The sequence below is a fragment of the Cebus imitator genome, unplaced genomic scaffold, assembly GCF_001604975.1.
Source record: "Cebus imitator isolate Cc_AM_T3 unplaced genomic scaffold, Cebus_imitator-1.0 Scaffold261, whole genome shotgun sequence".
Classification (NCBI taxonomy): domain Eukaryota; kingdom Metazoa; phylum Chordata; class Mammalia; order Primates; family Cebidae; genus Cebus; species Cebus imitator.
Window position 1 is genome coordinate 1430523 of NW_016107576.1, and position 15469 is coordinate 1445991.

The 15469-nt window shown below is 38.3% G+C and overlaps 1 protein-coding gene across 1 annotated transcript in view; it reads left to right on the plus strand.

Annotated features, from left to right (window-relative positions):
* Positions 1-15469, plus strand: part of DNAI3 (dynein axonemal intermediate chain 3) — a 78345-nt gene that overhangs the window by 4775 nt on the left and 58101 nt on the right. Inside the window, exons 2-3 of the mRNA XM_037728316.1 lie at positions 8873-8956; positions 9362-9400. Of these exons, the coding sequence (XP_037584244.1) occupies positions 8887-8956; positions 9362-9400 (109 nt within the window). The 5' untranslated portion in view covers positions 8873-8886. The remainder of the gene's footprint in view (positions 1-8872; positions 8957-9361; positions 9401-15469) is intronic.

Here is a 15469-nt window from a genome sequence, read left to right on the forward strand (position 1 = left end):
CAAAACACAAGCCACTGGGTTGGTCACAACCTTTATTTTAGGAGTAGATGAAATAGTTCTTCTGCTACTCTTAATAATTGCAAATTGACTTCAGCTGGGAACAGAAAAAATGTTATGCACATTTCAAAGTAATCTTAGTAATGTAGGATCAGGTATTGAACAATTTTCATAAACTTTTTAAAAATTTTGTTTATTATACTTTAAGTTCTGGGGTATATGTGGAGATCATACAGGTTTGTTACATAGGTATACATATGCCATGATGGTGGTTTGCTGCATCCATCACTCTGTCATCTACATTAGGTAATTCTCCTAATTCTATCCCTCCCCAATCCCGTCACCCTCTGCTATTCCTCCTTAGCCCCCCACCCCCCAGGTCCTGGTGTGTAACGTTCCCCTCCCTGTGTCCGTGTGCTCTGGTGGTGTACTCATTGTGTGCTCTCATTGTTCAACACCCACTTATGAGTGAGAATATGCGGTGTTTGGTTTTCTGTTCTTGTGTCAGTTTGCTGAGAATGATGGTTTCCAGTTTCATCCATGTCCCTGCAAAAGACATGAATTCATCCTTTTTTATGGCTGCATAGTATTCTGTTATGTATATGTGCCACATTTTCTTTATCCAGTCTATCATTGATGAGAATTTGGGTTGGTTCCAAGTCTTTGCTATTGTGAACAGTGCCGCAATAAACATACGTGTGCATGTCTCTTTATAATAGAATGATTTATAATCCTTTGGGTATATTCCCAGTAATGGGATTGCTGGGTCAAATGGAATTTCTATTTCTAGATCCTTAAGGAATCGCCACACTGTCTTCGACAATGGTTGAACTAATTTACACTCCTACCAACAGTGTAAAAGCATCCCTATTTCTCCACATCCTCTCCAGCATCTGTTGTCTCCTGATTTTTTAATGATCGCTATTCTAACTGGCGTGAGGTGGTATCTCAATGCGGTTTTGATTTGTATTCATAATATTTTAATAAGCAATTTAATAGAAAAAAGTTTGGAAAATATAACACATTCATTTTATGAAATATTCAGTTAATTTTATGAAAAAAAACTTCAGTAAGCCTTGCTGTAATTTGAAAGTAATATCTTTTATCAGGGATTTGTTTTTAAAAAGAAAGATCTACATTAAAAAACTTTGAATAAATGTGTTTATTGAAATTATACAGAGTATATTATTCATTTGGTTTAGATACCCCCAATTAAAAGCGATTTATTTTCTAGACATAATGTTGGTAGGATTTTTATAATTTACAATTACTAAAATAAACTGCAAAATTTTGCCTGAAACTGAAATACAATATAAGGTGGCTACTCCCAAAGTAATCATTTTCCTTTCAGTTTAGACTATATTCACCTGACTCACTTAGGTTATGAATGTGTCTATCTATGGTGCATGGAAATGTAGATATTATGTTTTTAGTGAAGAAGAATTAAGACCTCTAAAACCCTTTAGAACAACCTGGTCACTAGTACCTGGTCAAAATGACTAATTCAGTAGGTCATTTTGCCCTTAGTCACTAGACAATAATTTAGACAAAAGTCATTTAACGTTTGTGAAAGTAGTAAATGAGCTGTTCAGGTAAGGCGGCATGCATTAATGCACGTTCCAATTTTGGTGCCTAATTTATTGCTGAAAATTTGACTTTGTTTTTCCTTGAAAACTGGAAACTCAAATTACCTACAGAGCATTTAATAATAGCATTTGAAAAGAACAGGACACTTGCTTACTTTGATTATTTGGGGGATGATTATAAACTGATACCTATATTCAAGTTTAATTTTAAGGCAGAACTTCTTAATTCCTGGAACCTGTGGATATATTACCATACATGGCAAAGAAGTAAAGTCACAGATGTAATAAAGATCAGCAGACCTTAATATAGAGAGATTATCCTGGATTATCTAGGTAGGCCCAATGTAGTCACAAGGGTCCTTAAAAGTGAGAGAGAAAGAAGAGAAGGTCAGAGAAAGCTACGTGAGAAGGACTTAACCCTCCATTCTGACTTTGAAGTTGAAGGCTGGGGCCACAAACCAAGAAATAGTGGGCTCTAAAAATTGGAAAAGGCAAGAAAACAAATTCTCTCTTAGAGGCACTGGAAAGAAAGGAATGCAGCCCTGCTGACTCCTTGGTTTAAGCCCCATGAGATCTGTATCAGACATCTGAACTACAAAGCTGTAAGATAATAGATTTGTATAGTTTTAAGACACAAAATTTGTGATAATTTGGTACAGCATTAAGAGAAAACTAATACAGCATGGACTAATTTGGATAGTATAGCATGGATACTGTATTTTTGTCACCAATGAATCTTACTGGCTCTACTTAACAAAATATATCCAGAATCCAATCGCCTTTCCCATCTCACTTTCAGCTCCCTGATCTAAGCACCCTCATCTCTCCCATGGATTATTAAATGTCTCTCTACTGGATTTCCTGCTTCAGCCCTTTCCTTGCTGCAGTCTTTTCTCAACACAGCAGCCATATTGATCCTTAAATTGTGGGACAGATTGAGTAAAGTAACTTCTAAGCTCAAAACCATCCAGTAACTCCCCACCTCATTCAGAGTGAAAGCCAAAGTCCTAATACATGATCTAGCTCCTCTTGTGGTATATTATATAGTTGTTTCCAATTATATCATTCCCAGCTATTACCTCCCTTATGGGTAAGAGGATCATACATTCCCACCTACTGCCAACCAGGCAGAGAATCCCTCCCCCATTATCAGGATTGACTTACTTGCTTGGGCCAAAAGAATGTGAGCAGGAGGCACAATATGTCAGTGCCAAGGAGAAAGTTAGGCAGCATTATGCAATTCCATTAGCTCTCCTGCTTTTTACTCTGCTGTGAAAGTGGCATGTGTGAAATAGAGTCTGCTTCTTCAGCCTGGATCCCAGAAAAAGAAGACTTGAAGCAGCTCATCCACACCACAGTGCATAATAGCATGAGAAGAAATAAATATTTGTTATTGTATGTCACTGAGATGTGGGGGTCATTTGTTACTGCAGCAAAGCTGACTAATCTATCCCTATCACCTCTCTGATCAACTTTGCCTGTGGTCTTTCCCTGACTCTGCTCCAGCCATCATGACCTTCTTGCTGTTTTCTTAAATATGCCAGGCATGATCCTGCTCCAGAACCTTTAAATGTACTGTTCCTTCCACCTGAAAACACTGTTTCTCTTCCAGATATCTGCATTTCTTGCTTTCTTCTTTCTCATGTCTTTGTTCCAATGTCTGATTCCTTTTCCTACCTTATTTTTCTTTTTAGTAGTTCTCACCTCTTAAAATACTAATTATATTTTCCTCCTTTATTTGTTCATTTTCTGTCTTTCCCTAGAATGTAAGCTTTCATGAGGGGTTTTGCCTATTTTGTTCACTGCTGTATCCCTAACACCTAGGATAGCATCTGGTGCATCACAGTCACTTAGTATATATATATCAAATAAATAGTGGTGGTGATGATGGTGTGTGCATAGGGTGAGTCTAAGTGGTGTTAAGGGTTTTTCACCATGTTGGCCAGGCTGGTCTCGAACTTATAACCTCATGATCAACCCATCTCGGCCTCCCAAAGTGCTGGGATTACAGGTGTGAACATGCCATAGCACTCCAGCCTGGGTGACAGAGCAAGACTCCATCTCAGGAGAAAAAAGAAGTTTTTAAGTATTTTACATCAAACTAAAATTCAGCTAGGATAGCATATGGAGAAGGGGTACATTGATAAGTAATCTTCTGAAAAAAGGAAGAGATACAAGATTTAAAATTATGCTAAGACGGGAAAGTGATATGGAGGACATTTGACAGTCTAAAGAGTTGAGTCAGAGCCATTCATTGCAGAATATCTTAAAAATAGAAATTGTCAGAATCATAAAATATTGCTTATATAATCAAATCCTGCCTTTCAAGGTAAAGACAATGATTTAAAATAGTTTCATTTGTAATGAAACACAGCAGTTATCATTGAAATCCAAGGGATCATCTAGTACAGAGATTAAGAATATGTCTATCAGAGCCAGGCTGCTTGGGCTCACAGCCTGACACCACTGCCCATTGCTCTCTGTGTCCCTTCAGGAGAGTCACCTGAACCTCTTGGGGCCTCATTTTCTCATTATAAAAGGAGGATAAAAATAATAGTAATAATAAAATGTGGTTATCTAGTATTCAATAGTATAGCAGGAAAATTATAGTTAATAATAATTCATTGCATATTTCACAATCACTAGAATTGTAATGTTCCCAACACAAAGAAAAATGTTTCAGATGATGGACAATTCAAGTCATTTATATGTCAATAAATGTGATTAAGACTAAATAAAAATACATGTAAAATACTTGGAACTGTGCCTGGCACATAGTAAGCACTTCACAAATGTGAGCTATCATTTTTATTATTTGAAAAAAAAATACATATGAGAAAATCTGAAGGGAAGATGTTTACACACAAACACAGACACACTCACATCCACACTTTGGATAAGATTTTGTAATCGAGCATCTAGATATAAAATAAAACTTGTGATATTTTGACCATAGGCTATGAAATAGTAGTCTCTATTGATTTGTTAAAATGGTGCAAACCAGACTGAGATGACTGAGTTGATGATGATGACACTTTATTTCATTAAGTCTTCACAGTCACCTTGTGGGGTAGATTTTATTATTATCCCCATTAAATAGATGAATAAACTGAACTTAGAGAAGGTAAGTAATTTGCCCAAGGTCACTCAGCTGGAAAAAGAACAGCCTCTTTAAAAACTCTGCTGCCCAGACTCCTGTAGTCACATTCCTAACCATTTAAATAGAACAGGACAAAGGTGAGCATGGAAGAGATGACAAGGATTTGATGTCATGGTGATGACCTTAGCCAGTGTTCTATCCTGTCAAAATTGATGATCATCTAACCCAATGCAAAACAAAAACTAAGAACCTTGAAAAAAGGTTTGACAAAATGCTAATGAGAATAAACAGCTTAGAGAAGAATATAAATGAACTGATAGAGCTGAAAAACAACACAAGAACTTCACAAAGCAGACACAAGTTTCAATAGCCAAATCAACCAAGCAGAAGAAAGGATATCAGAGATTGAAGATCAACTCAATGAAATAAAACAAGAAGGAAAAAGTAAAAAGAAATGAACAAAGCCTCCAAGAAATGTGGGATTATGTGAAAAGACCTAATCTATGTTTGATAGGTGTACCTGAATGTGACGGAGAGAATGAATCAAGCTGGAAAACACTCTCCAGGATATTATCCAGGAGAAATTCCCCAACCTAGCAAGGCAGGCCAATATTCAAGTCCAGGAAATACAGAGAACACCACAAAGATATTCCTCAAGAAGAGCAACCCCAAGGCTCATAATCGCCAGATCCACCAGGGTTAAAATGAAGGAAAAAATGCTAAGGGCAGCCAGAGAGAAAGGTCAGGTTACCCACAAAAGGAAGCCCATCAGACTCACAGTGGATCTCTCAGCAGAAACCCAACAAGCCAGAAGAGGGTGGGGGCCAATATTCACATCCTTAAAGAAAAGAACGTTCAACCTAGAATTTCATATTCAGCCAAACTAAACTTCATAAGCAAAGGAGAAATAAAATCCTTTATGAAGAAGCAATTACTTAGTGACTTCATTACCACCAGGCCTGCTTTACTAGAGCCCCTGAAAGAGGCACTAAACATAGAAAGGAACAACCAGTACCAGCCACTCCAAAACTGTACCAAGTGGTAAAGAGCATCAACACAATGAAGAAACTGTGTCAATAATGGGCAAAACATCCAGCTAGCATCAAAATGGCAGGATCAAATTCACACATAACAATAATAACCTTAAGTGTAAATGGGCTAAATGCCCCAATCAAAAGACACAGACTGGCAAATTGGATAAAAAGTCAAAACCCATGGGTGTGCTGTATCCAGGAAACCCATCTCACATGCAAGGATACACAAAGGCTCAAAATAAAGGGATGGAGGAAGATTTACCAAGCAAATGGAGAGCAAAAAATAGCAGGAGTTGCAATCCTAGTCTCTGATAAAACAGACTTTAAACCAACAAGGATCATAAGAGACAAAGAGGGACATTACATAATGGTAAAAGGATCAATGCAACAGGAAGAACTAACTATCCTAAATATATATGCACCCAATACAGGAGCACCCAGATACACAAAGCAAGTTCTTAATGACTTACAAAGAGACTTAGACTCCCACACAATAATAATAGGAGACTTTAACACTCCACTGTCAATATTAGACAGATCAACAAGACAGAAAATTAACAAGGATATCCATAAAAACCCTAGAAGAAAATATAGGCAAAACCATTCAGGACATAGGCATAGGCAAGGACTTCATGACCAAAACATCAAAAGCACTGGCAACAAAAGCCAAAATAGACAAATGGGTCCTAATCAAACTCCATAGCTTCTGCACAGCAAAAGAAACAGTCATTAGAGTGAATCGGCAACCAACAGAATGGGAAAAATTTTTTGCAATCTACCCATCTGACAAAGGGCTAATATCCAGAATCTACAAAGAACTAAAACAGATTTACAAGAAAAAACAAGCCCATTCAAAATGTGTAAAAATTACAAGCATTCCTATACACCAATAACAGACTTAAAGAGAGCCAAAAAGAACGAACTGCCATTCACAATTGCTCCAAAGAGAATAAAATACCTAGGAATACAACTAACAAAGGATGTAAAGGAACTCTTCAAGGATAATGACAAACCACTGCTCAAGGAAATAAGAGAGGACACAAACAGATGGAGAAACATTCCATGCTCATGTTTAGGAAGAATCAATATTGTGAAAATGGCCATACTGCCCAAAGTAATTTATAGATTCAATGCTATCCCCGTTAAGCTACCTATGACCCTTTTCACAGAACTGGAAAAAACCACATTAAACTTCATATGGAACCAAAACAGAGCCTGCATGGCCAAGTCAATTCTAAGCAAAAAGAACAAAGCTATAGGCATCACGCTACTTGAATTCAAACTATACTACAAGGCTACAGTAATCAAAACAGCATGGTACTGGTACCAAAACAGAGAAATAGACCAATGGAACAGAACAGAGGCCTTGGAGGCAATGCCACACATCTGCAACCATCTGATCTTTGACAAACCTGACAAAAACAAGCAAAGGGCAAAAGATTCCCTGTTTAATAAATGATGTTGGGAAAACTGGCTAGCCATGTGCAGAAAGTAGAAACAGGAGCCCTTTCTGACACCTTACACTAAAATTAACTCCAGATGGATTAAAGACTTAAACATAAGACCTAACACCATAAGAGCCCTAGAAGAAAACCTAGGCAAAACCATTCAGGACATAGGCATAGGCAAGGACTTCATGACTAAAATACCAAAAGCAATGGCAACAAAAGCCAAAATAGACAAATGGGATCTAATTAAACTCCAGAGCTTCTGCACAGCAAAAGAAACAATCATTTAGTGAATTGGCAACCAGCAGGATGGGAAAAAATTTTTGCAATCTACCCATCTGACAAAGGACTTATATCCAGAATCTACAAAGAACTAAAACAGATTTACAAGAAGAAGACAAACAACCCCATTCAACAGTGGGCGAAGGATATAAACAGACACTTTACAAAAGAAGATATACATGAGGCCAACAAACATGAAAAAATGCTCATCATCACTGGTCATTAGAGAAATGCAAATCAAAACCACATTGAGATACCATCTCACGCCAGTTAGAATGGCGATCATTAAAAAATCTGGAGACAAGAGATCCTGGAGAGGATGTGGAGAAATAGGAACACTTTTACACTGTTGGTGGGAATGTAAATTAGTTCAATGATTATGGAAGACAGTGCAGTGATTCAAGGACCTAGAAATAGAAATTCCATTTGACCCAGCAATCCCATTACTGGGTATATACCCAAAGAATTATAAATCATTCTTTTATAAAGACATATGCACACATATGTTCATTGCAGCACTGTTTACAATAGCAAAGACCTGGAACCAACCCAAATGCCCATCGATGATAGATTGGACAGGGAAAATGTAGCATATGTACACCATGGAATACTATGCAGCCATAAAAAATGATGAGTTTGTGTCCTTTGTAGGGACATGGATGAACCTGGAAACCATCATTCTCAGCAAACTGAGACAAGAACAGAAAATCAGACACTGCATGTTCTCACTCATAGGTGGATGTTGAACAGTGAGAACACATGGACACAGGGAGGGGAGCATCACACACTGGGGTCTGTTAGGGGGAATTAGGGGTGGGACAGTGGGGGGTAGGGAGTCGGGGAGGGATAACATGGGGAGAAATGCCAGATATAGGTGATGAGGATGGAGGCAGCAAACCACATTGCCATGTATGTATTTATGCAACAGTCCTGCATGTTCTTCACATGTACCCCAGAACCTAAAGTGCAATAAAATAGGGAAAAAAAAAAAAAATATATATATATATATATATATATATATAAATTGATTAGCAATTCCATGGAAAACTTTTGGAGACATTCTCTCTGAGAGCCCAAATAAGGCCTTAGTTGTTACATGTTTACATGCTAAGACAAAAGTATGATCTCAATTATGTTAATTTAAAAATCACATATACATATGCACATTGATACTTTGTTCTGGTCACCACAGTGTGCTTCAGCTGAATAGCTCCACCAGAACAGTAAGATCTCATCGGTAATATTGTTGTTGCAATAAACCTTTGTCACAGAACACCTGTTCTATGAAGAGACAGGTTGATTTAGTCCAGGGTAAAACTTAGAAAATATATTCTTAAGTTTATTAAATGATCATGTTTAGTATTTGAAATTTCAAGTTATTTGCAAATTGCAATAATTTACTAATAATATCATCTCTTTCTGCAGCCCAAGTCAGAACCATGGCTCCAAAACAAAAACAAAAGAAAAAGTCATCACGTGGCAAAAAAAGCCCAAAACCAATATTAGCTGGTAGGATTATTTCTTCATTTAATGGGTTTTTTTGTGTGTAGAGTTAGTATTTGTACATATATTAGCAGCCAAATGATTATGGTTTTACATATCAAGTGAAATAAAATTTTTGTGTCATAAAGTCAAATGCATGAGGAATATGATAGAGATTTATTCTTACTTTTGACTAATTTCATTATGATATCAATGAAATGCCATATAATGAATGCCGTAGTAAACGTATCACTAAGAGATAACTGTATAAAAGACAATTATTCCAATTTTCTCTATTTAATTATTAACAAGATAGTTTAAGTTCTTATTGTATATTTGTACTTACATTTTGTTTTTTGAGGTTTGGTAAAGATTATAATAAACTGACATATGTTTGATTCAAAAATTTGACTTTCTTTTATTGTATTCTAGCTAGTGAAGACATGGAACCAGTAAATATGGAGAGCATGGGTAAGTGTAAATACAATTTAGAACTTGTGTCCTCAGTTTTATAATATTTTAATATGCAGTAAGCAAGCAGGAATACTACAAACTGAAGTGATCAATCAAAATGTACATGGGTGGGCCGGGCGCGGTGGCTCAAGCCTGTAATCCCAGCACTTTGGGAGGCCGAGGCGGGTGGATCACAAGGTCAAGAGATCGAGACCATCCTGGTCAACACGGTGAAACCCCGTCTCTACTAAAAATACAAAAAATTAGCTGGGCATGGTGGCGCGTGCCTGTAATCCCAGCTACTCAGGAGGCTGAGGCAGGAGAATTGCCTGAACCCAGGAGGCGGAGGTTGCGGTGAGCCGAGATCGCGCCATTGCACTCCAGCCTGGGTAACAAGAGCGAAACTCCGTCTCAAAAAAAAAAAAAAAAAAAATGTACATGGGCTAAAATGATACCATTCCATTTAGAATATAAAATGAAAATTTTTTTGAAGAAAAAAATTAGAGAATTTCAAACTGAGAAGCAAACTTGGATCAAGCAGTCTGTTAAAAATTCATTTTATGATTATTGAAAGACCTTTTATAACCATTAAGTGTTATTAAAGCAGAAGTAGTGGGAAACAAACCTCTCGAACACCGGACTGAGGAAGGAAATGGCTTTTTATTTGGCTGGGAGCTACATGGGCTAAAGCCTTATTTACCAAGCTCCCTGAGAAGTAGCTTCTTTCCCCTTTTATAGGCTTACAACACTAAAGGGGAAACTGAGGCAAAACGATGTCATTGTCCATTGGCTGGACATCTGACCTTACAATCTTTTGGCTTCATTGATGTGCTGGTTCATATGCAGTGCGAGTGGGAGCAGGCAGGGGAGGGGACTTACAGACAAGACAAAGGCAGTAAATTAATTATTAGTTGGCAGAGGTATTTCCAGGACGGAGCCTGCGTTGTGCAAACTTGGGGGACATGACTCAGTGCTGGGCTCCAGCCAGTAGTGATAACATCATTTGCAACTCTTTCAAGGCTTATAGATAGCAGAGATGCTGGGAACCAAAAAGGAAGTCATCTTCCCAGGCCGTGGGCCTCTTTATGGCCAGGTCAGTGGCATCAGCAAGTTGCCTGACCACAGATTCAAGCTCTTTGGTATTTTATTTCATTTTCACCCTGCTTCATATCCGGAGGGTAGGGGAGGGAGGAGGTGGAGACCAGGAAGTGGAAGAAGGCAAGGGGGTCTCCCCTCTCATTATAAGCCTGCAATTTATGACTTTTATCAGAATAGTATTTTTCAAACTTTTTTTAAAAGTCAAAAGTACAGTAATATTTATCTTTACTTCACACTAAGATGCCCCTATTTCAAGGAAAAAGGCTGGTGTTTAAACAAATAACTAGAACCTAGAAAACTAACCTAATGTTGTTCCTCCATGTAAAGGCTAAATAATCTTATTTTAACAAAACTACTTTTGGTGGGATGGAGTGGGATCCTCTCAAAGTTGACTTAGATGACACACTTCACTTTAAGAAACAGAAAGGAGACAATGAGGGGGGCAAGGAAGACCTAAAAGCCCCACAGGCCACTGTAAAGATTTTATCTCTTAACCAAATAGGATGGGGAAATATTGGCAGTATTTAAGAAAAGAATGACTCCATCTGACATGTTTTTAAAGGGTAAGATTGTCCTGGCTACTGTGTAGCAAATTGCAGGAGCAAGGACTGAAGCAGGGAGAATAGTTAGGAAGTTATTGCAGCAATCCAGGGGAAAGATGGTGATGGCCTGGACCAGGGTGGTGGCAAAGGTGTGGAGTGTGGAGGCGGGAAGAAAGTGGGAGAATGTCAGCTATTGTAAGTGGCTCTGTTATCAGCACCCAGCAAAGTGCCTGTGGCAAGATACACTGCCATATAAATATTTATTAAGTTAGTGAAACTTGCGAGTCATCTTTGATTTCTTTCTCTGTCTCCCTCCACACCTCCCTACCCCTCCCAAACCACCCCAACTTGTGGGAATTCCACCTCTTTTAAAATCTATCTCAAACCCATCTGCTTCGCAGTATCTTCCTACCTGCAACCTTAGTCCAAATCTCCGCACTCCTCACTTCGGTTAGTTCCTAAGCCTCCTAGTTGGTATCACTGCTTCCACTGAGCCTCCTTCAATCCATTTGGCTCATTCTTCAATCCATTAAGCAGCCTGACAATGCTTAAACTCCTCTTTTTTGCTTAAACTCCCCTATGGTCTTTCTTTGCCACTGGCACACCTTACAGTGGTCCTGGCTCCTGTGGTCCTGGCTCCTGTGCTCAAGTGGTCCTGACCTTGTTTCCGTCTCCTCTTCACCAACCTACAGTCCACCAGCCTTGCTTAGCATAGAATGTTCCAAATTTATTCCAGCCTCAGGGCTGTTGCTTTTGCTGCTCCTGATAGACCTTCCCTTTATGTAACTTTCTTATCACTGAGATCTAAACTACTATCTCACTTCCTCAAGAGACCTTCCTTGACCTCTCTGTCACCTATTACCCTGTTTAGTTGCTTTCCTAGCACTTAAAATTCTGAAGTTAAAGTACAATCAATTCTCATTCATGGAAATTCTGTATAGTCCCTTTGAATGCTGAACTAGCCAATACTGAACTGTTGCTCCTGGGGAAACACAGGGTTAGGTTCCTGTGAGCCTCTGGTCATATTTTCATTAACTAATCAATACATAACCTTGTTTTATGTATTTCTGTTTAAAGACTCCTTATTTAATGTATATTGTTGATTCCCTAACACTGAACTCATGGCCAACTCATGGCAAACAGCACTATAACTCATTAATGAATAAATGAATGAGTGAAGGAGTTGTGTTTCCTCTTGTTCCTGTCTGAGTAAACCACCAAAGCTACCCTTCATAGTTCCATCTCTCATCCTGTTTTCTCCCAAATAGCACGTATCACAATTTGTATTTTTTTATTTTTTCTTCTTTTTTTGTAGAGATGGGTTCTTGTTATGTTGCCCAGCTGTTCTTGAGCTCCTGGGCTCAAGGGGTCCTCCTGTCTTGGCCTTCCAAAGTGCTGGAATTACAGATGTGAGCTACCATGCCCACCCCACAATTTCCAACTATGAGTGTACTTCATTATTTAATATCTGTCTTTCTGTCCAGATTGGATACCATAGCACTAGCACCAGGCTTTTCACGTAATGGGTGCTCAGTAAATATTTCTTGACTAAATGAATTGACTGGTAAGAAAATCTGTGAATCTGATAAAGGGGCATGGTTTGAGATGTATTTGTTGACAGTAGATGAACTGAAAAATAGGAATATGTTTGTTTAAGGGAAAGAAAAAACCAACCTCAGAACATTATGGTGAGACAAGTGTAGTTTTGAGTTAGCATCCCCTTCTACTTGAGTCTCTCTCTACCCCCCTCAGGTAGCATTAGGACCCCTCTGACTTCCTTGCAGTGGGGCTCTCACCTTGCCAACTGTTACTTAGGGCTAGTGGCTGTCATGTTCCAAGAACTGAAATCCCTTTTCCTACGAAGGAACCAAGGTATCCATAAGCTAAATTAAAAGCTGTTGGTCCTAGTTGGGTGTGGTGGCTCACACCTGTAATCCCAGCACTTTGGGAGGCTGAGGTGGGCAGATCACACAGTCAGGAGTTCAAGACCAGCCTGGCCAACACAGTGCAACCCCATCTCTACTAAAGATACAAAAAATTAGCTGGGCATGGTGGTGAGTACCTGTAATCCCAGCTAATGCTGAGGCAGGAGAATTGCTTGAACCTAGGAGTCAGAGGCTGCAGTGATCCGAGATCATGCCACTGTACTCCAGCCTGGGTGAGAGAGCAAGATTCCGTCTCAAAAAAAAAAAAAAAAAAAAAAAAAAACCCACTGTTAATCCTAAGGGCCTAACAGGGCAATGCCTAGAGGTTTCTGAAGAAGAAATATATTTTTTACACATAGCTAATATTTCTGGAGCAATGACTCTGTGCCAGGCCCACTCTTCTCATCACCCTAGCTCTATAAAGTAGACATTACTGTGGCCATTATAGACAGGAAGGTGCTGTGACTCCCAAATGTTAAATAATTTACCCAAATTAAAATATGAGTTAGTGGTATATGAGTTGCCTATTGCTGCTGTAACAAATTGCCACAAACTTAGTGGCTTAAACAATACAGATTTATTATTTAACAGTTCTAGAAATCAGGAGTCTGAAATTACTTTCACTGTGCTAATGTCAAGGTGTCAGCATGGCTGATTATCTCTGGAGGCCCTGAGGGTGAATCTGTTTCCTTGCTTTTTTCAGCCTTTAGAGGCCACTGTATTTGACTTCTGGTCCCTTCTTTCCTCTTCAAAGCCAGCAGCATAGCATCTTTGAATGATTCTCTATGACCTCTGTTTCCCTTGTCTCATCTCCTTCCTTGATTTTGATCCTCCTGTTGCCCTCTTATAAGGCCCCTTGGTATTACACTGGGCCAACCTCAAAGGCCCAGCCAACTCCCCACCTCAAAATTCTTAACCTTCAGTATCTGGGATAAATGTTTTAAAAAATGGAAAAAATAAAAAATAAAAAGAACATACAAACAAAAACAACAAAAAGTAAAGATCCTTAATTATATCTGCAAGTCTCTTTTCTTATGTAAGATAGCACTACAGAAGTGTATTAATCTGTTCTCATGCTGCTAATAAAGCTATACCTGATACTGGGTAATTTATTTTAACAAAGAGGTTTAATTGACTCACAGTTCCACATGGCTGGGGGCGGGGGGGCCTCACAGTCATGGTGGAAGGTGAATGAGGAGCAAAGTCATGTCTTACATGGCAGCAGGCAAGACAGCATGTGCAGGGGAACTTCCCTTTAAAAAACCATCAGGTCTCTTGAGACTTATTCACTATCATGAGAACACCATGGGAAAGACCCACCCCCATGATTCAATTATCTCCCATTGGGCCCTTTCCACTACACATGGGAATTATCAGAGCTACAATTCAAGATGATTTGGGTGGAGACACAGTGAAACCGTATCAACAGGTTTTAGGAATTAGGACATGAACATATTAAGGGGACATTATTCTGTTTGCCATAAGTGGTTAATAGCACAGGCTTTGAAATTAGACAGACATGGTTTAAGTCATAAACTTATGACTTAAAGTCATTCAGTGACTGTGTGGCCACAGATGACTTCACCTCCCTGAGCCTCAGCTTCTTCATCGGAAAGGCAAGATGGACTGTCTACCTCGTAAGATTGATGTGGAAATTAAATTAGTAGTAAATGCACATTTTCTTTCATAGGGCTGTCAAATAGTAGGTTCATTTTAACTCTTTTTACTATTAAAAAAAAGATACTATAAAAATCAATAAATAGATTAATGCATGACAATAGAGTCCAAAAATAGACCCACATGTGTATGGTCAATTGATTTTCATCAAAGATGCAAAGGCAATTCAGTGGAAAAGGGATAGTCTTTCCAACAAATTATGCTAGAACAGTTAGATAGCTATAAGTAAGAAAGTGAACTCAATCCATACCTCACACCATATATAAAAATTAACTCAAAATGAATCATAGGCCTAAAGGTAAAACCAAATATTCTAAAATTTCTAGGAGAAAACATAGGAGAAAATCTTTGTGACCTTGGACTTGGCAAAGATTTCCCAGATATGACACCTATAGCTAAAATCTCAAGAAATCTTAAAGATTTCTTAAGATTTTCTTTTTTAAAATCTTTAAGATTTTTTTTCTTTTATGGAATACTTGCCAGCAATGGAATGAGCCATTGCTACATTCAACAAAGTGAATGAATCTCAAAATAATTATACTAAGTAAAAGAAGATATACAAAAAAAGTACATTTATAAATATTCCAGAAAAAGCAAACTAATCTATAGTGACAAGAAAGCTGATTAGTGGTTACTTGGGGTTACTTGGGGATGAAGGAGGTATATTGGGAAGCAGGGGCACGAGGAAACATTTGGCCTTGTGGGTCTGTTCTTTATCTTGAATATGGTAATGGCTTCATGGGGTATGTGCATATATTTATCAAATTATACATATTGTATGCAGTTTATCATTTGTCAATTATAACTCAGCAAAGCTGTTTTTAAAAAACTAGATAGCAACCAAC